The following is a 26,469-nucleotide window of genomic DNA, read 5'->3' as shown; positions in this document are numbered from 1 at the left end:
GAGCTTCAGCCACCAGGACACGGCGTATATGGTCTGAGATCCTCTGGAGACACACAAAATGAAGATGTGTTATACAAAAACTTTGCGAAAGTCTTCGACTAATGCGATGATGGTGTAACAGCATGGTGTAACAGCATGGTGTAACTGCATGGTGTAACAGCATGGTGTAACAGCATGGTGTAACAGCATGGTGTAACTGCATGGTGTAACAGCATGGTGTAACAGCATGGTGTAACTGCATGGTGTAACTGCATGGTGTAACAGCATGGTGTAACAGCATGGTGTAACAGCATGGTGTAACAGCATGGTGTAACTGCATGGTGTAACAGTGGGTAGATGGATCTACAGCTTTCTAATAAACAGAACGCATAGAGTAAAGTCAGAGGCGGCTACAGTGGAAGGCTCTGTTCCACAAGGCACAGTACTCGCTCCCATCCTATTCCTCATCCTCATATCGGACACAGACAGGGATGTGAGCTACAGCACCGTCTCTTCCTTTGCTGATGATACCCGAATTAGCATGACAGTGTCATCCACCTAAGACACTACAAATCTCCAAACGGACATTAACTAAATCTTTATATGAGCCGCAGAAAACAATAGGAAACTCAATGAAGACAACTTGCAATTACTCCGCTATGAAAAACTAGAGGAAATTAAAACTGAATCGGAGTATAAAACAAATTTCCACCACACAATAGAGCGAAAAACTAATGTGAAGGACCTAGGAGTGATAATGTCCGAGGATGTCACTTTCAAAGATCATAAAAATGTATCTACCACATCTGCTAGGAAAATGATAGGATGGATAATGAGAATTTCCAAAACTAGAGATGGCAAGCCCATGATAAAACCTTTCAAATCGCTTGTTCTCTATAGGCTGGAATATTGATGTACACTAACGGCTCCTTTCAAGGTAGGCAAAACTGCAGACCATGAGAATATAAAGAGAACTTTCACGGCACACATAAGTACGATAAAGCACCTAAATTATTAGAACGGTTGAAGTCCCTTGATTTGTACTCCCTGGAATGCAGGCGAGAAAGATACATGATAATATACACCTGGAAAATTCTAGAGGGACTAGTCCGAAATCTGCACAAGGAAATCAGTCCCTATGAAAGCAAAAGACTCTGCAGGCGATACAACATCCCCCAATGAAAAGCAGGGGCGCCATGAGTACGATAAGAGACAACACGATAAGTGTCAGGGGCCCAAGACTGTTCAACTGCCTCCCTGAATACAAAAGGTGGATTACCAATAGATCCCTGGTTGTGTTCAAGAAGGCGCAAATTAGTCATGATTACTTCAGACAGAGACTGACAGAAAACTGCTAAAATTTGTTGATGAAGGCAGTGAATTAACAATGTTAGTCAATATACAAGTTACAGTGGATGGATGTGAGGTTTTGCATAACATGAGTCAGTAGGATTATCAGAGATTGATGCCTCGGGTTGCCTTCAGAATGGATTTGGCAATATTTCTGTTAAAGGGTTTGGGTTTGAGGAAGACCTGCCTAGTACGGGCTGGTAGGCCTGTTGCAGTGTTCTTCCATTCTGTTGTTATAATCCCATGATGTTAGCGCTAATCCACAACTTAACCGTACACACTGAGGGGAAAAAATAAAAAATAGGCGAAGGCAAAGAAAAACAGATGGGATGAAAGGTGATAAAGAGAATGAAGAGAAGAAAAGCCGAAGAAAATAGAAGATGAGGAATAGAGTGACTAACCTCTCCCAAGCCGTAGTTAGCGGTGATAACGATGTAAGCCGGGTTGACAGTGACGGGATCAATAGTGAACATAACACCAGCAACCTCAGCTTCCACCATCTGTTGTACCACCACACCCATCCCAGCCTCCACACCCTGACCATGCTGCCTGCAACACACACACACACACACACACACACACACACACACACACACACACACACACACACACACACACACACACACACACACACACACACAAACACACACACACACATACACACACAAACATTTTAATGAATATAAGTATATCAGTGAATAATTAAATATTTTAAAAATGCAGTATTAGAATGTGGGGCAGAAGTTTGTGGTTATAGGAGGGTGGGTCCAGGAGGAAAGAGGAGTGATTGGTGGAATGATGAAGTAAAGGGTGTGATAAAAGAGAAAAAGGTAGCTTATGAGAGGTTTTTACAAAGCAGAAGTGTTATAAGAAGAGCAGAGTATATGGAGAGTAAAAGAAAGGTAAAGAGAGTGGTGAGAGAGTGCAAAAGGAGAGCAGATGATAGAGTGGGAGAGGCACTGTCAAGAAATTTTAATGAAAATAAGAAAAAAAATTGGAGTTAAACAAGTTAAGAAAGTCTAGCGAAAGAATGGATTTGACAGTTAAAAACAGAGTAGGAGAGTTAGTAGATGGGGAGATGGAAGTATTGCGTAGATGGTGGGAATATTTTGAGGAACTTTTAAATGTCGACTAAGAAAGGGAGGCGGTAATTTCATGCACTGGCCAGGGAGGTATACCATCTCTTAGGAGTGAAGAAGAGCAGAATGTGAGTGTGGGGGAGGTGCGTGAGGCATTACGTAGAATGAAAGGGGGTAAAGCAGCTGGAACTGACAGGATCATGACAGAAATGTTGAAAGCAGGGGGGGATATAGTGTTAGAGTAGTTAGTATTTTTGTTTAATAAATGTATGAAAGAGGGGAAGGTACCTAGGGATTGGCAGAGAGCCTGTATAGTCCCTTTATATAAAGGGAAGGGGGCAAAAGAGATTGTAAAAATTATAGAGGAATTAGTTTACTGAGTATACCAGGAAAAGTGTACAGTAGGGTTATTATTGAAAGAAATAAAGGTAAGACAGAATGTAGGATTGCAAATGAGCAAGGAGGATTTAGAGTGGGTAGGGGATATGTAGATCAAGTGTTTACATTGAAGTATATATGTGAACAGTATTTAGATAAAGGTAGGGAAGTTTTCATTGCATTTATGGATTTAGAAAAGGCATATGAGAGAGTGGATAGGGGAGCAATGTGGCAGATGTTGCAAGTATATAGAACAGGTGGTAAGTTACTAAATGCTGTAAAGAGTTTTTATGAGGATAGTGAGGCTCAGGTTAGGGTGTGTAGAAGAGAGGGAGAATACTTCCCGGTAAAAGTAGGTCTTAGACAGGGATGTGTAATGTCACCATGGTTGTTTAATATATTTATAGATGGGGTTGTAAAAGAAGTAAATGTTAGGGTGTTCGGGAGAGGGGTCGCATTAAATTATGGGGAATCAAATACAAAATGGGAATTGACACAGTTACTTTTTGCTGATGATACTGTGCTTATGGGAGATTCTAAAGAAAAATTGCAAAGGTTAGTGGATGAGTTTGGGAATGTGTGTAAAAGTAGAAAGTTGAAAGTGAACATAGAAAAGAGTAAGGTGACGAGAGTATCAAATGATTTAGATAAAGAAAAACTGGATATCAAATTGGAAAGGAGGAGTATGGAAGAAGTGAATGTTTTTAGATATTTGGGAGCTGACATGTCAGCAGATGGATTTATGAAGGATGAGGTTAATCATAGAATTGATGAAGGAAAAAAGGTGAGTGGTGCATTGAGGTATATGTGGAGACAAAAAAAATTTATGGAGTCAAAGAAGGGAATATATGAAAGTATATTGGTACCAACACTCTTATATGGGTGTGAAGCTTGGGTTATAAATGCTGCAGCGAGGAGATGGTTAGAGGCAGTGGAGATGTCCTGTCTAAGGGCAATGTGTGGTGTAAATATTATGCAGAAAATTCGGAGTGTGGAAATTAGGAAAAGGTGTGGAGTTAATAAAAGTATTAGTCAGAGGGCTGAAGAGGGGTTGTTTAGGTGATTTGGTCATTTAGAGAGAATGGATCAAAGCAGAATGACATGGAGAGCGTATAAATTTGTAGGGGAAGGAAGGCGGGGTAAGGGTCGTCCTCGAAAAGGAGGGAAGGGGTGAAGGAGGTTTTGTGGGCGAGGGGCTTGGACTGCCAGCAAGCGTGCGTGAGCGTGTTAGATAGGAGTGAATGGAGAAGAATGGTATTTGGGATCTGACGAGCTGTTGGAGTGTGAGCAGGGTAATATTTAGTGAAGGGATTCAGGGAAACCTGTTATTTTTATATAGCCGGACTTGAGTCCTGGAAATGGGAAGTACAATGCCTGAACTCTAAAGGAGGAGTTTGGGATATTGGCAGTTTAGAGGGATATATTGTGTATCTTTATATGTATATACTTCTAAACTGTTGTATTCTGAGCATCTCTGCAAAAACAGTGATTATGTGTGAGTGAGGTGAAAATGTTGAATGATAATGAACGTATTTTCTTTTATATATATATATATATATATATATATATATATATATATATATATATATATATATATATATATATATATATATATATATATATAATATATATATATATATATATATATATATATATATATATATATATATATATATATATATATATATATATATATATATATATATATATAAAGCTCTGCCCCTTGGGACGTACCAATTAATGTGCTATCCAATGGAAAGATGAGCTGAAATTGACCCATCTATACAGTGGTCAGGCAGAGGTCAACAATGAGAGAAAACTCAAGCAAGGGGAACATAACTATTTAAATGTAAGTAACGGGACTACCGAGATATAATCATTAAGCTCAGGTTTCAGTTTCCTAACATTCAAACTATAAAATTTTTAAATCTAATTTATACTATGCTCTATCTGTTCTTTTAAAATCAGGTCATTACGACAATGATTGCCTTCTTGAGTATTCACACTCATGGGTGTTGGCGGTGCTTAAAAACAAGAAACACTGAAACTGAGACTGACCTGCGGTACTCGACGCTGTGGAAAGTGAAGCTGGAAGCCCAGCACTGTGCGAGAGCTGCCAGCACCTGTGGGACGCCACTCACACCCAGCACTGTCTCGTTCTGACCAGCTGCTGACGTTTCCTGACCATCCTCTGCACACCCAGACGACCGTACAGCAACTCTGTCACAACAACATCAGACGTCAACATTCAAATTTAAATTTTTATATCCTTTTATGCAGTACAAAAATAAGGTAGTTTATATGTAATAAAAATCAAAAGAGAGCCACTAGTGTGTAGTTCGGTTCTGGGAAGTTAATCTTGATACTTAAAAACTACTTAAGAATTAGACAGAGACAATTAAGTAGGATTTCTTATACAGTTAACTAAAATTATATGTACAATAACAAATGTAGCTTTTATACAAAACTCATATAATCTTCCATTAACTTTAAAAGCCATGTACTTCTTGTTGGGCTCCATAACTGGAACTTTGTGATAGGCGCTTATCAAGTAGAATGTAGAACACACACTGTACCTTGGAAGATTATTAACATTGTCGTTTATGCTTAGCAATGGATCAACATCCAGTTCTGTATATTAATAGTCTGAGAGTAGTAAATACAGTCTCTTATGTGTGTTAAGAAGATCCTTCACCACAACAACCTGAGCATACTATGGAGATGAGAATGTATCAACGATGTTTCTGACAGCAATTGAGATGTCTGTACCTAAACGAACAAATGCGCCATAGTTTGGTTGTGATGGGTATACATCGTGGAGCTAAGTGTGGACGCCTTGATGGTTATTTAACCACGGCTAGTGAAAATGTACACTGAATCAGTACCAGGAAATGTGAACTCTGGTTTATTATATCTCCCACAGTTGAATGTCAAACTTTCGTCTTGAGCAAAGCTCACACCTCCCCAACACAATTGTCCTCAAAGATTTGTTAAGTTATACCATGAATTAAAGAAAGATCCTGGACTTCACCTTACGAAAGTAAAGTAAATGCGAAAGTAATTATGGACAAGGTAGATTATAGTAGAAAATAACATTATTAGAATACAGAGGCACTGACTTGCCCCTTAATCCAATGATATTTTCATGGTGAGCAGAGATATCACTAAGCATCTTCCAGTAATCTTGTTAGGAATTATTTACATGTACATTATGAAATCAGTGATAGACTGAAAAGTCTTCAGTGATCGATGTGTCATGTACCCCAGCATAAGTTCACACAAACTTTAAAGTCCCTTGAAAAACAACATTTTATACTCCATCTACTGTTACAATATAAATATTATTAGTTATTTTCTTTAGATCACTTACAGAAAGATTCTTTATAATGTCTGGTGCTCGGCAGACGATCTAAATGGCAAAAACAAACTAAAATTCTGTCATATGTTAAATCGTTGGAAATTCTTATATCAAGTTCTATACTTTATACATACATCTGCTCATCCCACGTCACCTATACCAATATATTTTTCCTAACGAACAAATAAGTGCTTATCGCAGTGATAGTCATATTAAATCACTCTTATAAATGTCTAAAGCTAGAAATAAAATGTATACAAAAAATACATATCAGTGAAAATAATGCATCAGTAACTATGTATGACAACTTAAAATAACGAGAAGCCAAACACCATACATCTACTGACAATATTATTATTATTATATGTATTAAAAATAATTGAACATTTTGAATCTTCTTTGCAGTTCTTTACGTCAGATTCTATTTTATTTTATTTATAAATGTTATGAGTACTTTTTACTCTCACAAGCACAGTGACTCACCTGCAGAAGTGCTGGTGTTGTTGACTCACCTGCAGGAGTGCTGGTGTTGTTGACTCACCTGCAGGAGTGCTGGTGTTGGTGACTCACCTGCAGGAGTGCTGGTGTTGGTGACTCACCTGCAGGAGTGCTGGTGTTGGTGACTCACCTGCAGCAGTGCTGGTGTTGGTGACTCACCTGCAGGAGTGTTGGTGTTGTTGACTCACCTGCAGGAGTGCTGGCGTTGTTGACTCACCTGCAGGAGTGCTGGCGTTGTTGACTCACCTGCAGGAGTGCTGGTGTTGTTGACTCACCTGCAGGAGTGCTGGTGTTGTTGACTCACCTGCAGGAGTGCTGGCGTTGTTGACTCACCTGCAGGAGTGCTGGTGTTGGTGACTCACCTGCAGGAGTGCTGGCGTTGTTGACTCACCTGCAGGAGTGCTGGCGTTGTTGACTCACCTGCAGGAGTGCTGGTGTTGTTGACTCACCTGCAGGAGTGCTAGTGTTGTTGACTCACCTGCAGGAGTGCTGGCGTTGTTGACTCACCTGCAGGAGTGCTGGTGTTGTTGACTCACCTGCAGGAGTGCTGGTGTTGTTGACTCACCTGCAGGAGTGCTGGTGTTGTTGACTCACCTGCAGGAGTGCTGGTGTTGTTGACTCACCTGCAGGAGTGCTGGTGTTGTTGACTCACCTGCAGGAGTGCTGGTGTTGTTGACTCACCTGCAGGAGTGCTGGTGTTGGTGACTCACCTGCAGGAGTGCTGGTGTTGGTGACTCACCTGCAGGAGTGTTGGTGACTCACCTGCAGGAGTGCTGATGTTGGTGACTCACCTGCAGGAGTGCTGATGTTGTTGACTCACCTGCAGGAGTGCTGATGTTGACTCACCTGCAGGAGTGCTGATGTTGACTCACCTGCAGGAGTGCTGGTGTTGGTGACTCACCTGCAGGAGTGCTGGTGTTGGTGACTCACCTGCAGGAGTGCTGGTGTTGGTGACTCACCTGCAGGAGTGCTGGTGTTGGTGACTCACCTGCAGGAGTGCTGGTGTTGGTGACTCACCTGCAGGAGTGCTGGTGTTGGTGACTCACCTGCAGGAGTGCTGGTGTTGGTGACTCACCTGCAGGAGTGCTGGTGTTGGTGACTCACCTGCAGGAGTGCTGGTGTTGGTGACTCACCTGCAGGAGTGCTGGTGTTGGTGACTCACCTGCAGGAGTGCTGGTGTTGTTGACTCACCTGCAGGAGTGCTGGTGTTGGTGACTCACCTGCAGGAGTGCTGGTGTTGGTGACTCACCTGCAGGAGTGCTGGTGTTGTTGACTCACCTGCAGGAGTGCTGGTGTTGTTGACTCACCTGCAGGAGTGCTGGTGTTGTTGACTCACCTGCAGGAGTGCTGGTGTTGGTGACTCACCTGCAGGAGTGCTAGTGTTGTTGACTCACCTGCAGGAGTGCTGGTGTTGGTGACTCACCTGCAGGAGTGCTGGTGTTGGTGACTCACCTGCAGGAGTGTTGGTGTTGGTGACTCACCTGCAGGAGTGCTGGTGTTGGTGACTCACCTGCAGGAGTGCTGGTGTTGGTGACTCACCTGCAGGAGTGCTGGTGTTGGTGACTCACCTGCAGGAGTGCTGGTGTTGGTGACTCACCTGCAGGAGTGCTGGTGTTGGTGACTCACCTGCAGGAGTGCTGGTGTTGGTGACTCACCTGCAGGAGTGCTGGTGTTGGTGACTCACCTGCAGGAGTGCTGGTGTTGGTGACTCACCTGCAGGAGTGCTGGTGTTGGTGACTCACCTGCAGGAGTGTTGGTGTTGACTCACCTGCAGGAGTGCTAGTGTTGGTGACTCACCTGCAGCAGTGCTGGTGTTGGTGACTCACCTGCAGGAGTGCTGGTGTTGGTGACTCACCTGCAGGAGTGTTGGTGTTGGTGACTCACCTGCAGGAGTGTTGGTGTTGGTGACTCACCTGCAGGAGTGCTGGTGTTGGTGACTCACCTGCAGGAGTGTTGGTGTTGGTGACTCACCTGCAGGAGTGCTGGTGTTGGTGACTCACCTGCAGGAGTGCTGGTGTTGTTCACTCACCTGCAGGAGTGTTGGTGTTGTTGACTCACCTGCAGGAGTGTTGGTGTTGGTGACTCACCAGCAGGAGTGTTGGTGTTGGTGACTCACCTGCAGGAGTGCTGGTGTTGTTCACTCACCTGCAGGAGTGCTGGTGTTGTTGACTCACCTGCAGGAGTGCTGGTGTTGTTCACTCACCTGCAGGAGTGCTGGTGTTGGTGACTCACCTGCAGGAGTGCTGGTGTTGGTGACTCACCTGCAGGAGTGCTGGTGTTGTTGACTCACCTGCAGGAGTGCTGGTGTTGGTGACTCACCTGCAGCAGTGCTGGTGTTGTTGACTCACCTGCAGGAGTGCTGGCGTTGTTGACTCACCTGCAGGAGTGCTGGTGTTGACTCACCTGCAGGAGTGCTGGTGTTGGTGACTCACCTGCAGGAGTGCTGGTGTTGTTGACTCACCTGCAGGAGTGCTGGTGTTGTTCACTCACCTGCAGGAGTGCTGGTGTTGGTGACTCACCTGCAGGAGTGCTGGTGTTGTTGACACACCTGCAGGAGTGCTGGTGTTGTTGACTCACCTGCAGGAGTGCTGTTGTTGACTCACCTGCAGGAGTGCTGGTGTTGTTGACTCACCTGCAGGAGTGCTGGTGTTGTTCACTCACCTGCAGGAGTGCTGGTGTTGTTGACTCACCTGCAGGAGTGCTGGTGTTGTTGACTCACCTGCAGGAGTGTTGGTGTTGTTGACTCACCTGCAGGAGTGTTGGTGTTGGTGACTAACCTGCAGGAGTGCTGGTGTTGTTGACGCACCTGCAGGAGTGTTGGTGTTGTTGACTCACCTGCAGGAGTGTTGGTGTTGGTGACTCACCTGCAGGAGTGTTGGTGTTGTTGACTCACCTGCAGGAGTGCTGGTGTTGGTGACTCACCTGCAGGAGTGCTGGTGTTGTTGACTCACCTGCAGGAGTGCTGGTGTTGTTGACTCACCTGCAGGAGTGCTGGTGTTGGTGACTCACCTGCAGGAGTGCTGGTGTTGTTGACTCACCTGCAGGAGTGCTGGTGTTGGTGACTCACCTGCAGGAGTGCTGGTGTTGTTGACTCACCTGCAGGAGTGCTGGTGTTGGTGACTCACCTGCAGGAGTGCTGGTGTTGGTGACTCACCTGCAGGAGTGCTGGTGTTGGTGACTCACCTGCAGGAGTGTTGGTGTTGGTGACTCACCTGCAGGAGTGCTGGTGTTGGTGACTCACCTGCAGGAGTGCTGGTGTTGTTGACTCACCTGCAGGAGTGCTGGTGTTGGTGACTCACCTGCAGGAGTGCTGGTGTTGGTGACTCACCTGCAGGAGTGCTGGTGTTGGTGACTCACCTGCAGGAGTGCTGGTGTTGGTGACTCACCTGCAGGAGTGCTGGTGTTGGTGAGTCACCTGCAGAAGTGTTGGTGTTGGTGACTCACCTGCAGCAGTGCTGGTGTTGTTGACTCACCTGCAGGAGTGCTGGTGTTGGTGACTCACCTGCAGGAGTGTTGGTGTTGGTGACTCACCTGCAGCAGTGCTGATGTTGTTGACTCACCTGCAGGAGTGCTGGTGTTGTTGACTCACCTGCAGGAGTGCTGGTGTTGTTCACTCACCTGCAGGAGTGCTGGTGTTGTTCACTCACCTGCAGGAGTGCTGGTGTTGACTCACCTGCAGGAGTGCTGGTGTTGTTGACTCACCTGCAGGAGTGCTGGTGTTGTTCACCCACCTGCAGGAGTGCTGGTGTTGACTCACCTGCAGGAGTGCTGGTGTTGTTGACTCACCTGCAGGAGTGCTGGTGTTGTTCATTCACCTGCAGGAGTGCTGGTGTTGACTCACCTGCAGGAGTGCTGGTGTTGGTGACTCACCTGCAGGAGTGCTGGTGTTGGTGACTCACCTGCAGGAGTGCTGATGTTGGTGACTCACCTGCAGGAGTGCTGGTGTTGGTGACTCACCTGCAGGAGTGCTGGTGTTGGTGACTCACCTGCAGGAGTGCTGATGTTGGTGACTCACCTGCAGGAGTGTTGGTGTTGGTGACTCACCTGCAGGAGTGCTGATGTTGGTGACTCACCTGCAGGAGTGTTGGTGTTGGTGACTCACCTGCAGGAGTGCTGGTGTTGTTGACTCACCTGCAGGAGTGCTGGTGTTGGTGACTCACCTGCAGGAGTGCTGATGTTGGTGACTCACCTGCAGGAGTGCTGGTGTTGGTGACTCACCTGCAGGAGTGCTGATGTTGGTGACTCACCTGCAGGAGTGCTGGTGTTGGTGACTCACCTGCAGGAGTGCTGGTGTTGGTGACTCACCTGCAGGAGTGCTGATGTTGGTGACTCACCTGCAGGAGTGTTGGTGTTGGTGACTCACCTGCAGGAGTGCTGGTGTTGTTGACTCACCTGCAGGAGTGCTGGTGTTGGTGACTCACCTGCAGGAGTGCTGATGTTGGCGACTCACCTGCAGGAGTGCTGGTGTTGGTGACTCACCTGCAGGAGTGCTGGTGTTGTTGACTCACCTGCAGAAGTGCTGGTGTTGTTGACTCACCTGCAGGAGTGCTGGTGTTGGTGACTCACCTGCAGGAGTGCTGGTGTTGTTGACTCACCTGCAGGAGTGCTGGTGTTGGTGACTCACCTGCAGGAGTGTTGGTGACTCACCTGCAGGAGTGTTGGTGTTGGTGACTCACCTGCAGGAGTGTTGGTGTTGGTGACTCACCTGCAGGAGTGTTGGTGTTGGTGACTCACCTGCAGGAGTGCTGGTGTTGGTGACTCACCTGCAGGAGTGCTGGTGTTGGTGACTCACCTGCAGGAGTGCTGGTGTTGGTGACTCACCTGCAGGAGTGCTGGTGTTGGTGACTCACCTGCAGCAGTGCTGGTGTTGGTGACTCACCTGCAGGAGTGCTGGTGTTGGAGACTCACCTGCAGGAGTGCTGGTGTTGGTGACTCACCAGCAGGAGTGCTGGTGTTTGTGACTCACCTGCAGGAGTGCTGGTGTTGGTGACTCACCTGCAGGAGTGCTGGTGTTGGTGACTCACCTGCAGGAGTGCTGGTGTTGGTGACTCACCTGCAGGAGTGCTGATGTTGGTGACTCACCTGCAGGAGTGCTGATGTTGGTGACTCACCTGCAGTAGTGCTGGTGTTGGTGACTCACCTGCAGGAGTGCTGATGTTGCTGACTCACCTGCAGGAGTGCTGGTGTTGCTGACTCATCTGCAGGAGTGCTAGTGTTGCTGACTCACCTGCAGGAGTGCTGGTGTTGAAGACTCATCTGCAGGAGTGCTAGTGTTGGTGACTCACCTGCAGGAGTGCTGGTGTTGGACACTCACCTGCAGGAGTGTTGGAGATGCTTGAGGAGGGCGTCTTGAAGAGCTTCTGCCACAGGGGGACATATCTCCAGCCCCCGACACACCTCTACCGCTCTAGGAGACAGGAAGACAAAGATAGAAAACAAGAGCCAGGGATGCACGGAACAGTAAGGGAGATTCTTGGAACAACTGACATGTGCAGGTGATCTATGACCAGACTTCTAGAACCCATTCTCAGCATCCTGTAATGGCTCGGATAACTTCATAAATCCTCTGCCATTTGGCTTCTAATGTTCAGAAAGGTGCCTCCTAATTCGAAGATGGTGGAAAATAAAACTGAAGTGTGTAGGTGCACATCAGCCAGTTTAATGTGTAAGAGTGAAATATTTTATTACCGCAATATCACGTTAATATGTTTGAGTCTACCTCTTCTGAATGGTTTCAGTATTTAATAGGTGAGGGATCTATAGGGCAGGATAGTTATCATTAGGTTTAGTTTGTGTACAGACAAATTTGTCAATATACTAAATTTGTTTCTAAAATTTGGAATTATTAGAATCCGTATGATAACTGCAGAATACCTCGTCTGATCAGCTTCATAATTTCAGTCCTGGTGTGTTTTCCAGAAAGCCAGGTTCGTGTCGGTATTGGGCTGCATTAGTCCCAGTCTGGTTTCCATTCAATAAAGAATGCCTCATCGTATCATCTTCAAAATATTAACGCTGATACAAGATGACGCACAAGTTTAGGCTGTTTGGGTGCAATTTTGATTTTTTTACTGAAATTGTTACAAAATCTTGTAATGGCTGGATTCAGAGTAATTACTACAGATACACTGTGCAATACGAGGACATTTTTCTCGCTTCGCACCACGACCCAAAAACATATAGTTACTTTTATTACATTAATGTAAAATGCTACACCTATGTGGGTCGTTCAGTGAAGGACGGTGGAAAGTTAAGCAGAAAATTTCGGGTGAGCAACCTACCTAGCACAGGTGTCCCTTATATGTGCAGGCTGAGCCGTACCCACTGCCTGCTGCACTGCTCTCACTGCCTGCTGCAGGTCAGGGTAGGTCTTGAGCTGCAACCGCCACGCTGCTACTGTCACCACTACCCCTGGGGGAACCTCGTACTCACCCTGAGGGAGACAAGGGAAAGCTTATCGTGAAAGTACCAAGATAAGCTTATATACATGTACTCTTGTTTAATTAAAAAGATACACGTAACCAAATTAAATCTATATTGGTAGCACTCTTCATCAACGTCAGACTTTATCAAGTACAAATAATATCAAAACAGGAATAAGCCTTGAACTACGATTGTAATAACATATAGAATTAGAACTGACTAAGAATTTAATGCTCTGATTATTCATGCGAGAGATTTTAATCACCCAATTGATTTTCAAAAGACCGAGAAAATTGTTATCAAACAGGTCTATGGTTAAGAGAAATATAATCGAATCATGATTCATAAAAAAATAGTATGGATTTTAATGTGAATATTAGTTCAGGGATATATAAATTAGATTTATTTATACTAATAGAATTTGTGAGGAATTTATGCTATGTCTGACATGTCACTCATAAATTGTACTCGACATGTAACCAAATCTTCATTACACTCCCATTCTCAGCATAATGGGTCAAATGTGAGGTTATACCTCAGTCTTATTAGCCTTGTGTGGTCCTGTTTATTATTTTTACAGTTCCTTGATAATGTGAGAAATCACGAAGGAGCTTGGAAATTCACTGAGAAGTGTGAGAGTACTTGACCTTAAGATTTACAACCCCTGCGCCTTGTCTTGCATATGCGTATGCATATGCATATATATATATATATATATATATATATATATATATATATATATATATATATATATATATATATATATATATATATATATATATATATATATAGCGACCCCTGAATGGTCACAATGTATATAATGTATATTACCTGTTCATATAATTTTTTTTTTATCATCACACTGACCGATTCCCACCAAGGCAGGGTGGCCCGAAAAAGAAAAACTTTCACCATCATTCACTCCATCACTGTCTTGCCCGAAGGGTGCTTTACACTACAGTTTTTAAACTGCAACATTAACACCCCTCCTTCAGAGTGCAGGCACTGTACTTCCCATCTCCAGGACTCAAGTCCGGCCTGCCGGTTTCCCTGAACCCCTTCATAAATGTTACTTTGCTCACACTCCAACAGCACGTCAAGCATTAAAAACCATTTGTCTCCATTCACTCCTATCAAACACGCTCACGCATGCCTGCTGGAAGTCCAAGCCCCTCGCACACAAAACCTCCTTTACCCCCTCTCTCCAACCTTTCCTAGGCCGACCCCTACCCCGCCTTCCTTCCACTACAGACTGATACACTCTTGAAGTCATTCTGTTTCGCTCCATTCTCTCTACATGTCCGAACCACCTCAACAACCCTTCCTCAGCCCTCTGGACAACAGTTTTGGTAATCCCGCACCTCCTCCTAACTTCCAAACTACGAATTCTCTGCATTATATTCACACCACACATTGCCCTCAGACATGACATCTCCACTGCCTCCAGCCTTCTCCTCGCTGCAACATTCATCACCCATGCTTCACACCCATATAAGAGCGTTGGTAAAACTATACTCACATACATTCCCCTCTTTGCCTCCAAGGACAAAGTTCTTTGTCTCCACAGACTCCTAAGTGCACCACTCACTCTTTTTCCCTCATCAATTCTATGATTCACCTCATCTTTCATAGACCCATCCGCTGACACGTCCACTCCCAAATATCTGAATACATTCACCTCCTCCATACTCTCTCCCTCCAATCTGATATTCAGTCTTTCATCACCTAATCTTTTTGTTATCCTCGTAACCTTACTCTTTTCTTTATTCACCTTTAATTTTCTTCTTTTGCACACCCTACCAAATTCATCCACCAATCTCTGCAACTTCTCTTCAGAATCTCCCAAGAGCACAGTGTCATCAGCAAAGAGCAGCTGTGGCAACTCCCACTTTGTGTGTGATTCTTTATCTTTTAACTCCACGCCTCTTGCCAAGACCATCGCATTTACTTCTCTTACAACCCCATCTATAAATATATTAAACAACCACGGTGACATCACATATCCTTGTCTAAGGCCTACTTATACTGGGAAAAAATTTCCCTCTTTCCTACATACTCTAACTTGAGCCTCACTATCCTCGTAAAAACTCTTCACTGCTTTCAGTAACCTACCTCCTACACCATACACCTGCAACATCTGCCACATTGCCCCCCTATCTACCCTGTCATACACCTTTTCCAAATCCATAAATGCCACAAAGACCTCTTTAGCCTTATCTAAATACTGTTCACTTATATGTTTCACTGTAAACACCTGGTCCACACACCCTCTACCTTTCCTAAAGCCTCCTTGTTCATCTGCTATCCTATTCTCCGTCTTACTCTTAATTCTTTCAATAATAACTCTACCATACACTTTACCAGGTATACTCAGCAGACTTATCCTCCTATAATTTTTGCACTCTCTTTTATCCCCTTTGCCTTTATACAAAGGAACTATGCATGCTCTCTGCCAATCCCTAGGTACCTTACCCTCTTCCATACATTTATTAAATAATTGCACCAACCACTCCAAAACTATATCCCCACCTGCTTTTAACATTTCTATCTTTATCCCATCAATCCCGGCTGCCTTACCCCCTTTCATTTTACCTACTGCCTCACGAACTTCCCCCACACTCACAACTGGCTCTTCCTCACTCCTACAAGATGTTATTCCTCCTTGCCCTATACACGAAATCACAGCTTCCCTATCTTCATCAACATTTAACAATTCCTCAAAATATTCCCTCCATCTTCCCAATACCTCTAACTCTCCATTTAATAACTCTCCTCTCCTATTTTTAACTGACAAATCCATTTGTTCTCTAGGCTTTCTTAACTTGTTAATCTCACTCCAAAACTTTTTCTTATTTTCAACAAAATTTGTTGATAACATCTCACCCACTCTCTCATTTGCTCTCTTTTTACATTGCTTCACCACTCTCTTAACCTCTCTCTTTTTCTCCATATACTCTTCCCTCCTTGCATCACTTCTACTTTGTAAAAACTTCTCATATGCTAACTTTTTCTCCCTTACTACTCTCTTTACATCATCATTCCACCAATCGCTCCTCTTCCCTCCTGCACCCACTTTCCTGTAACCACAAACTTCTGCTGAACACTCTAACACTACATTTTTAAACCTACCCCATACCTCTTCGACCCCATTGCCTATGCTCTCATTAGCCCATCTATCCTCCAATAGCTGTTTATATCTTACCCTAACTGCCTCCTCTTTTAGTTTATAAACCTTCACCTCTCTCTTCCCTGATACTTCTATTCTCCTTGTATCCCATCTACCTTTTACTCTCAGTGTAGCTACAACTAGAAAGTGATCTGATATATCTGTGGCCCCTCTATAAACATGTACATCCTGAAGTCTACTCAACAGTCTTTTATCTACCAATACATAATCCAACAAACTACTGTCATTTCGCCCTACATCATAAATTGTATACTTATTTATCCTCTTTTTCATAAAATATGTATTACCTATAGCTAAACCCCTTTCTATACAAAGTTCAATCAAAGGGCTCCCATTATCATTTACACCTGGCACCCCAAACTTACCTACCACACCCTCTCTAAAAGTTTCTCTTACTTTAGCATTCAGGTCCCCTACCACAATTACTCTCTCACTTGGTTCAAAGGCTCCTATACATTCACTTAACATCTCCCAAAATCTCTCTCTCTCCTCTGCATTCCTCTCTTCTCCAGGTGCATACACGCTTATTATGACCCACTTCTCGCATCCAACCTTTACTTTAATCCACATAATTCTTGAATTTACACATTCATATTCTCTTTTCTCCTTCCATAACTGATCATTCAACATTACTGCTACCCCTTCCTTTGCTCTAACTCTCTCAGATACTCCAGATTTAATCCCAGTTATTTCCCCCCACTGAAACTCCCCTACCCCCTTCAGCTTTGTTTCGCTTAGGGCCAGGACATCCAACTTCTTTTCATTCATAACATCAGCAATCATCTGTTTCTTGTCATCCACACTACATCCACGCACATTTAAGCATCCCAGTTTTATAAAGTTTTTCTTCTTCTCTTTTTTAGTAAATGTCTACAGGAGAAGGGGTTACTAGCCCATTGCTCCCGGCATTTTAGTCGCCTCATACGACACGCATGGCTTACGGAGGAAAGATTCTTTTCCACTTCCCCATGGACAATAGAAGATATAAAGAAGAACAAGAGCTATTTAGAAAAAGGAGAAAAACCTAGATGTATGTATATATATATGCATGTGCGTGTCTGTGAAGTGTGACTAAAGTGTAAGTAGGAGTAGCAAGATATCCCTGTTATCTAGCGTGTTTATGAGACAGAAAAAGAAAACAGCAATCCTACCATCATGCAAAACAGTTACAGGTTTCTGTTTCACAGTCATCTGGCAGGACGGTAGTACTTCCCTGGGTGGTTGCTGTCTACCAACCTACTACCTATATTGCTTATATTTGGGATATTAGCTAAATCGTAAATATATTGCTTTATATTATTATTTGACTTAGTTATATTATTAGGTAGGATGTAACATTTATATATTATTCAGTGCTCATAGTTCGAGTGTTAAGTACCTGACAGCACTGTCTGACTACTGTGTTTTCTCTCCACTCGTTACGCTGCCGGCTTCTCTGTGTTGATGGGCAGCAGCAGTCCACGGAGAGTCACGTGATCAGGGGAGGGTTTTATCACACCTCACCTGAGGGAGTAGTCTGCCTGGCCTGTGCTAGCGATTGTCTGTTGGACGTTGCTTCTAACAAGAGGTCGCACACCAGCTCTACCTTGTGGGCCCTTGTTGGAAGATATTCTCTGTCGCTTTCTTGTTGTTGGTTCTGTGTAACTATGTTCACAGAACATAGCCTAGACTTAGTGATTTTCGACGTTGTACTGAGGTTATGTGTCGCATAGACACTCTGAGAAACTCACGTCTTGAGCTGTAGCTTCTGACCTAATTTGTACTGGATCTGTGCACTGTCACAGTCGGGGATTTTCTAATGCTGAACTTAGATTTAGTAGTATGGGAGTTTTGTGACTTTTGTGGAGGATCTGCAGATGGTCCCTACTTAGTGTCGTTATATTATCTCCTTGTTCCTGATTTTGTGTTGCTGTTGCTTGTTATATTGCTGTTCGGCTTAACAGTCGTTTTAATGTTCAATCAAGCTGTTCTGATTGCCAGGTTGGTCAAGAAGTTAGTTTATGTGAGGACTTTTAGTCAGTCACTGGTTAAGTCTAGTCGAGTCTTAAGACACAGCGAACTACTTAGAGCACTTACACACATACACACAAGCTTACTTGTATATATATGTATTATGTTATTAAATGCTAACAATGTACCAGACGGTAATTAAAAGCCATTAAGATGTGATATGTGCCTTCAGGACAATACCACTGTACACAGAGAAGTGTAGCAACTTGTATCCTATATTATATTCAATTGATTACTTTAATTTACTTTGATAATATACGCCTAGATGACTTTATTGATATTAATAAACTTATTAAATTTTAATTTCTTTAGTTAGTAGCCTACCAGTTGTAATCCTGAAGCACTATTGAATCTTACTAAATTCTAATGGATAATTGGACCAGGATACTGACTACTTGTTACAAACACCCAGTAACAGGCTGGATGCTAGAAGGGCAGTCCTTTCTAGTATTCACTGGAGATCTCTATCATTATTAGATATCGCGTTTTTTGTAACAATATATACATGCACACACATATACACACACGCACATACACACACATAAACACACACACACACACACACACACACACACACACACACACAAAAGCAGGGATAACAGGTAAGGCACTACAATGGATCAAGGAATACTTGTCAGGAAGACAGTAGCGAGTAATGGTACGTGGCGAGGTGTCAGAGTGGGCACCTGTGACCAGCGGGGTCCCACAGGGGTCAGTCCTAGGACCAGTGCTGTTTCTGGTATTTGTGAACGACATGACGGAAGGAATAAACTCCGAGGTGTCCCTGTTTGCAGATGACAAAGTTGATGAGAAGAATTCATTCGATCGAAGACCAGGCAGAACTACAAAGGGATCTGGACAGGCTGCAGACCTGGTCCAGCAATTGGCTCCTGGAGTTCAATCCCACCAAGCACAAAGTCATGAAGATTGGGGAAGGGCAAAGAAGACCGCAGACGGAGTACAGTCTAGGGGGCCAGAGACTACAAACCTCACTCAAGGAAAAAGATCTTGGGGTGAGTATAACACCAGGCACATCTCCTGAAGCGCACATCAACCAAATAACTGTTGCAGCATATGGGCGCCTGGCAAACCTCAGAACAGCATTCCGACATCTTAATAAAGAATCGTTCAGGACCCTGTACGTTAGGCCCATATTGGAGTATGCGGCACCAGTTTGGAACCCACATCTAGCCAAGCATGTAAAGAAACTAGAGAAAGTGCAAAGGTTTGCAACAAGACTAGTCCCAGAGCTAAGAGGTATGTCCTACGAGGAGAGGTTAAGGGAAATCAACCTGACGACACTGGAGGACAGGAGAGATAGGGGGGACATGATAACGACTTACAAAATACTGAGAGGAATTGACAAGGTGGACAAAGACAGGATGTTCCAGAGACTGGACGCAGCAACACGGGGACACAGTTGGAAGCTGAAGACACAGACGAATCACAGGGATGTTAGGAAGTATTTCTTCAGCCACAGAGTAGTCAGGAAGTGGAATAGTTTAGGAAGCGATGTAGTGGAGGCAGAGGTACGATAAAGCTCAGGGTTCAGGAAGAGTGACCTAGTAGCGACCAGTGAAGAGGCGGGGCCAGGAGCTTGGACTCGACCCCTGCAACCTCAACTAGGCTAGTACAACTAGGTGAGTACACACACAGAAGACCGCTGATGGAGTACAGGCTAGGTGGCCAAAGACTGCAAACCTCGCTCAAGGAGAAAGATCTTGGGGTGAGTATAACACCGAGCATGTCTCCGGAAGCACACATCAACCAGATAACTGCTGCAGCATATGGGCGCCTGGCAAACCTGAGAACAGCGTTCCGATACCTTAGTAAGGAATCGTTCAAGACACTGTACACCGTGTACGTCAGGCCCATACTGGAGTATGCAGCACCTGTTTGGAACCCACACTTGATCAAGCACTTCAAGAAATTGGAGAAAGTGCAAAGGTTTGCGACAAGATTAGTTCCAGAGCTAAGAGAAATATCCTATGAAGAAAGGTTAAGGGAAATCGGCCTGACGACACTGGAGGACAGGAGGGTCAGGGGAGACATAATAACGACATATAAAATACTGTGCAGAATAGACAAGGTGGACAAAGACAGGATGTTCCAGGGAGGGGACACAGAAACAAGAGGTCACAATTGGAAGTTGAAGACTCAGACGAGTCAAAGGGATGTTAGGAAGTATTTCTTCAGTCATAGAGTAGTCAGACAGTGGAATACCCTAGAAAATGACGTAGTGGAGGCGGAAACCATACATAGTTTTAAGACTAGGTTTGATAAAGCTCATGGAGCAGAGAGAGAGAGGACCCAGTAGCAACCAGTGAAGAGGCGGGACCAGGAGCTAAGACTCGACCCCTGCAACCACAAATAGGTGAGTACACACACACACAACTAACACACACACACACACACACACACACACACACACACACACACACACACACATATATATATACACACACACACATACACACACACAGGTGGACAAAGACGGGATGTTCCAGAGAAGGGACACAGACACAAGAGGTCACAATTGGAAGTGGAAGACTCAGATGAATCAAAGGGATGTTAGGAAGTATTTCTTCAGTCATAGAGTAGTCAGGCCGTGGAATAGCCTAGAAAGTGACGTAGTGGAGGCGGGAACCATACATAGTTTTAAGGCGAGGTATGATAAAGCTGATGGGGCAGGGAGAGAGAGGACCTAGTAGCAATCAGCGAAGAGGCGGGGCCAGGAGCTATGAATCGACGCCTGCAACCACAAATAGGTGAGTACACACACACACACACACACACACACACACACACACACACACACACACACACACACACACACACACACACACACATCTCCTGAAGCGCACATCAACCAAATAACTGCTGCAGCATATGGGCGCCTAGCAAACCTCAGAACAGCATTCCGACATCTTAATAAGGAATCATTCCTGACCCTGTACACCGTGTACGTTAGGCCCATATTGGAGTATGCGGCACCAGTTTGGAACCCACACCTAGCCAAGCACGTGAAGAAACTAGAGAAAGTGCAAAGGTTTGCAACAAGACTAGTCCCAGAGCTAAGAGGTATGTCCTACGAGGAGAGGTTAAGGGAAATCAACCTGACGACACTGGAGGACAGGAGAGATAGGGGGGACATGATAACGACATACAAAATACTGAGAGGAATTGACAAGGTGGACAAAGACAGGATGTTCCAGAGATTGGACACAGTAACAAGGGGACACAGTTGGAAGCTGAAGACACAGATGAATCACAGGGATGTTAGGAAGTATTTCTTCAGCCACAGAGTAGTCAGTAAGTGGAATAGTTTGGGAAGCGATGTAGTGGAGGCAGGATCCATACATAGCTTTAAGCAGAGGTATGATAAAGCTCACGGCTCAGGGAGAGTGACCTAGTAGCGATCAGTGAAGAGGCGGGGCCAGGAGCTCGGACTCGACCCCCGCAACCTCAACTAGGTGAGTACAACTAGGTGAGTACACACACACACACACACAATCTTTAAAAAAGGAGACAGACATGAAGCATTAAACTACAGACCAGTGTCACTGACATGTATAGTATGCAAAATCATGGAGAAGATTATCAGGAGAAGAGTGGTGGAACACCTAGAAAGGAACGATCTCATCAACAGCAGCCAACATGGTTTCAGGGACGGGAAATCCTGTGTCACAAACCTACTGGAGTTCTATGACATGGTGACAGCAGTAAGACAAGAGAGAGAGGGGTGGGTGGATTGCATTTTCTTGGACTGCAAGAAGGCGTTTGACACAGTTCCACACAAGAGATTGGTGCAAAAACTGGAGGACCAAGTAGGGATAACAGGGAAGGCACTACAATGGATCAGGGAATACTTGTCAGGAAGACAGCAGCGAGTCATGGTACATGGCGAGGTGTCAGAGTGGGCACCTGTGACCAGCGGGGTCCCGCAGGGGTCAGTCCTAGGACCAGTGCTGTTTCTGGTATTTGTGAACGACATGATGGAAGGAATAGACTCTGAGGTGTCCCTGTTTGCAGATGACGTGAAGTTGATGAGAAGAATTCACTCGATCGAAGACCAGGCAGAACTACAAAGGGATCTGGACAGGCTGCAGACCTGGTCCAGCAATTGGCTCCTGGAGTTCAATCCCACCAAGTGCAAAGTCATGAAGATTGGGGAAGGGCAAAGAAGGCCGCAGACGGAGTACAGTCTAGGGGGTCAGAGACTACAAACCTCACTCAAGGAAAAAGATCTTGGGGTGAGTATAACACCAGGCACATCTCCTGAAGCGCACATCAACCAAATAACTGCTGCAGCATATGGGCGCCTAGCAAACCTCAGAACAGCATTCCGACATCTTAATAAGGAATCATTCAGGACCCTGTACACCGTGTACGTTAGGCCCATATTGGAGTATGCGGCACCAGTTTGGAACCCACACCTAGCCAAGCACGTAAAGAAACTAGAGAAAGTGCAAAGGTTTGCAACAAGACTAGTCCCAGAGCTAAGAGGTATGTCCTACGAGGAGAGGTTAAGAGAAATCAACCTGACGACACTGGAGGACAGGAGAGATAGGGGGGACATGATAACGACATAAAAAATACCGAGGGGAATTGACAAGGTGGACAAAGACAGGATGTTCCAGAGATGGGACACAGCAACAAGGAGATACAGTTGGAAGTTTAAGACAGATGAATCACAGGGATGTTAGGAAGTATTTCTTCAGCCAGAGAATAGTCAGCAAGTGGAGTAGTTTGGGAAACGATGTAGTGGAGGCACAATCCACACATAGCTTTAAGCAGAGGTATGATAAAGCTCACGGCTCAGGGAGAGTGACCTAGTAGCGATCAGTGAAGAGGCGGGGCCAGGAGCTCGGACTCGACCCCCGCAACCTCAACTAGGTGAGTACAACTAGGTGGGTACACACATACATGGGGTCCCGAAGCATGGAGAGCCAAGATGATGGATGTGGTGCTGGCAAATCTCATGCACCAACATGTTAGGGATACTACCAGAGAGAGGGGAGGATGAACCAGCAAGACTGGACCTCGTGTTCACCCTGAGTAGCTCAGACATTGAGCACATCACATATGATAGGCCCCTTGGAGCTAGTGACAACGTAGTTATGAGCTTTAAATACATCGTGGAGCTAAAAGTGGAGAGGGTAACAGGAATAGAAAGGGAAAAGCTAAACTATAAAAGGGGGGACTACACAGGAATGAGGACCTTCCTGCAGGAGGTTCAGTGGGAACAGGAGTTGGTAGAAAAATCAGTAAATGAAATGATGGACTTTGTAACAACAAAATGCAAGGATGCAGAGGAAAGGTTTGTTCCCAAGTGTAATAGAAATAATGGGAAGGACAGAACGAGCCCTTGGTTTACCCGAAGGAGCAGGGAGGCAAAAACTAAGTGCTCTAGAGAATGGAAAAAGTACAGAAGGCAAAGGACTCAGGAGAATAAAGAGATTAGTCGACGAGCCAGAAACGAGTATGCACAGATAAAGAGGGAGGCGCAGCGGCAATGTGAAAATGACATAGCATCGAAAGTCAAGTCAGATCCGAAACTACTCTACAGCCACATCAGGAGGAAGACAGCAGTCAAGGACCAGGTAATCAGGCTGAGGAAGAAAGGTGGGGAGCTCACAAGAAACGACCAGGAGGTATGTGAGGAGCTCAACATGAGATTTCAGGAAGTATTTACAGTGGAGGCTGAAGGGACAATGGGAAGACAAAACAGTGGGGTACAGCAACAAGGGATATACCAACAAGTGTTGGATGAAGCTCCTAAGTGACCTTGATACCTCAAAGGCGGTGGGACCGGACATCTCTCCGTGGGTCCTTAGAGAGGGAGCAGGGACACTACGTGTGCCACTAACCAAAATCTTCAACACTTCCCTTGAAACTGGGCAACTACCTGAAGTATGGAAGAAGGCAAATGTAGTCCCCATCTTTAAGAAGGGAGACAGAAATGAAGCACTAAATTATAGACCAGTGTCACTGACATGTATAGTATGCAAAGTCTTGGAAAAGATTATCAGGAGGAGAGTGGTGGAGCACCTGGAGCGGAACAAGATTATAAACGACAGCCAGCACGAATTCATGGAAGGCAAATCCTGTGTCACAAACCTACTAGAGTTTTATGACAAGGTAACTGAAGTAAGAAATGAGAGGGAGGGGTGGGTTGATTGCATTTTCTTGGACTGCAAGAAGGCCTTCGACACAGTTCCTCACAAGAGATTAGTACAGAAGCTAGAGGAACAGGCACGTATAACAGGAAGGGCACTGCAGTGGATCAGAGAATACCTAACAGGAAGGCAAGAGCGAGTCATGGTCCGTGATGAGGTATCACAGTAGGCGCCAGTGATGAGTGGGGTCCCACAGGGGTCAGTCCTGGGACCAGTGCTATTCTTGGTATATGTGAACGACATGATGGAAGGGATAGACTCAGAAGTGTCCCTGTTTGCAGATGACGAAGTTAATGAGGAGAATTAAATCAGACGCAGACCAGACAGGTCTGCAAAAAGACCTGGACAGGCTGGACGTGTGGTCCAGAAACTGGCTCCTAGAATTTAACACCACCAAATGCAAAGTCATAAATATTGGAGGAGGGCAAAGAATACTGTAGACAGAGTATAGGCTAGGTGGCCAAAGGCTGAAAACCTCACTCAAGGAGAAAGACCTAGGAGTGAGTATAATACCGAGTACATCGCCACAAGCACACATTAACCAGATAACTGCTGCGGCATATGGGCGCTTGGCAAACCTGCGTACTCCAGTATGGGCCTGACTGTGTATGCCAGGCCCATACTGGAGTACGCAGCACCAGTTTGGAACCCACACCTGGTCAAATACGTCAAGAAATTAGAGAAAGTGCGAAGGTTTGCGACAAAATTAGTTCCAGAACTAAGGGGAATGTCCTATGAAGAAAGGTTAAGGGAAATCGGTCTGACAACACTGGAGGACAGGAGGGTCAGGGGAGACATGATAACGACATGCAAAATACTGCGTGGAATAGACAAGGTGGACAAAGACAGGATGTTCCAGAGATGGGATACGGAAACAAGGGGTCACAATTGGAAGCTGAAGACTCAGATGAGTCAAAGGGACGTTAGGAAGTATTTCTTCAGTCATAGAGTAGTTAGGAAGTGGAATAGTCTGGCAAGCGATGTAGTGGAGGCAGGAACTATACATAGTTTTAAGACGAGGTATGATAAAGCTCATGGAGCAGGGGAAGAGAGGACCTAGTAGCGGTCGGTGAAGAGGCGGGGCCAGGAGCTGAGTCTCGACCCCTGCAACCACAATGAGGTGCGTACAATTAGGTGAGTACACACACACACACACACACACACACAAACACAAACACAAACACACACACACACACACACACACACACACACACACACACACACACACACACACCCAAGGCAACTGAACAATCCAAGCCAACCATCACACACCGATCCCTCTGTTTCCACCCCCCGCACCACAGTTACAGTATTAGAACAGAAGTTGAAGGTTTGGTACACAAATGCAGATGGATTAACGAATAAACATGAGGAATGGCAAGAAAGAATCAATGAGAAGTCCCCAGACATCATAGCAGTTACAGAAACAAAACTCACGGAGACAATAACAGATGCAATCTTCCCACCAGGATACCAGATCATGAGGAAAGATAGAAGGGGCAGGGGGGGAGGTGGGGTTGCTCTGCTCGTAAAAAACAGATGGAAATTCGAGATAATGGAAGGCATAGACGAGACGCGAGAAAGAGACTACATAGTAGGTACACTTTAGTCTGAGGAACACAAAGTGGTCATTGCAGTGATGTATAATCCACCACAGAACTGCAGGAGGCCAAGAGAGGAATATGAGGAGAGCAACAGAGAAATGGTGGACACACTTGCTGAGGTGGCAAGAAGAGCTCACTCCAGCAGAGCAAAGTTGCTGGTTATGGGGGATTTCAACCACAGGGAGATTGACTGGGAAAACCTGGAGCCACATGGGGGTCCCGAAACATGGAGAGCCAGGATGTTGGACGTGGTGCAGGAAAACCTCATGCACCAACATGTTAAGGACACTACCAGAGTGAGAGGGGAGGATGAACCAGCAAGATTGGACCTTGTGTTCACCCTGGGCAGCTCAGACATTGAGGACATCAAGTATGAGAGTCCCCTAGGAGCTAGCGACCACGTGGTTCTGTGCTTTGAATACAT

General features: G+C 45.1%; 1 protein-coding gene across 1 annotated transcript in view; it reads right to left on the bottom strand.

Annotated features, from left to right (window-relative positions):
• Window positions 1–26,469, bottom strand: part of LOC128692823 (rifampicin phosphotransferase) — a 240,021-nt gene that overhangs the window by 152,734 nt on the left and 60,818 nt on the right. The window contains exons 10-13 of the mRNA XM_070092185.1: window positions 12,924–13,075; window positions 11,957–12,049; window positions 4,845–5,006; window positions 1,731–1,878 (exon numbers count right to left, since the gene is read on the bottom strand). Coding sequence (XP_069948286.1) covers window positions 1,731–1,878; window positions 4,845–5,006; window positions 11,957–12,049; window positions 12,924–13,075 — 555 coding nt within the window. The remainder of the gene's footprint in view (window positions 1–1,730; window positions 1,879–4,844; window positions 5,007–11,956; window positions 12,050–12,923; window positions 13,076–26,469) is intronic.

Source organism: Cherax quadricarinatus, chromosome 38 (assembly GCF_038502225.1).
Source record: "Cherax quadricarinatus isolate ZL_2023a chromosome 38, ASM3850222v1, whole genome shotgun sequence".
In the NCBI taxonomy this organism is placed as follows: Eukaryota; Metazoa; Arthropoda; class Malacostraca; order Decapoda; family Parastacidae; genus Cherax; species Cherax quadricarinatus.
The sequence above is the reverse complement of the archived record's forward strand: the minus strand, read 5'-3'. Positions and strand labels throughout refer to the sequence as shown.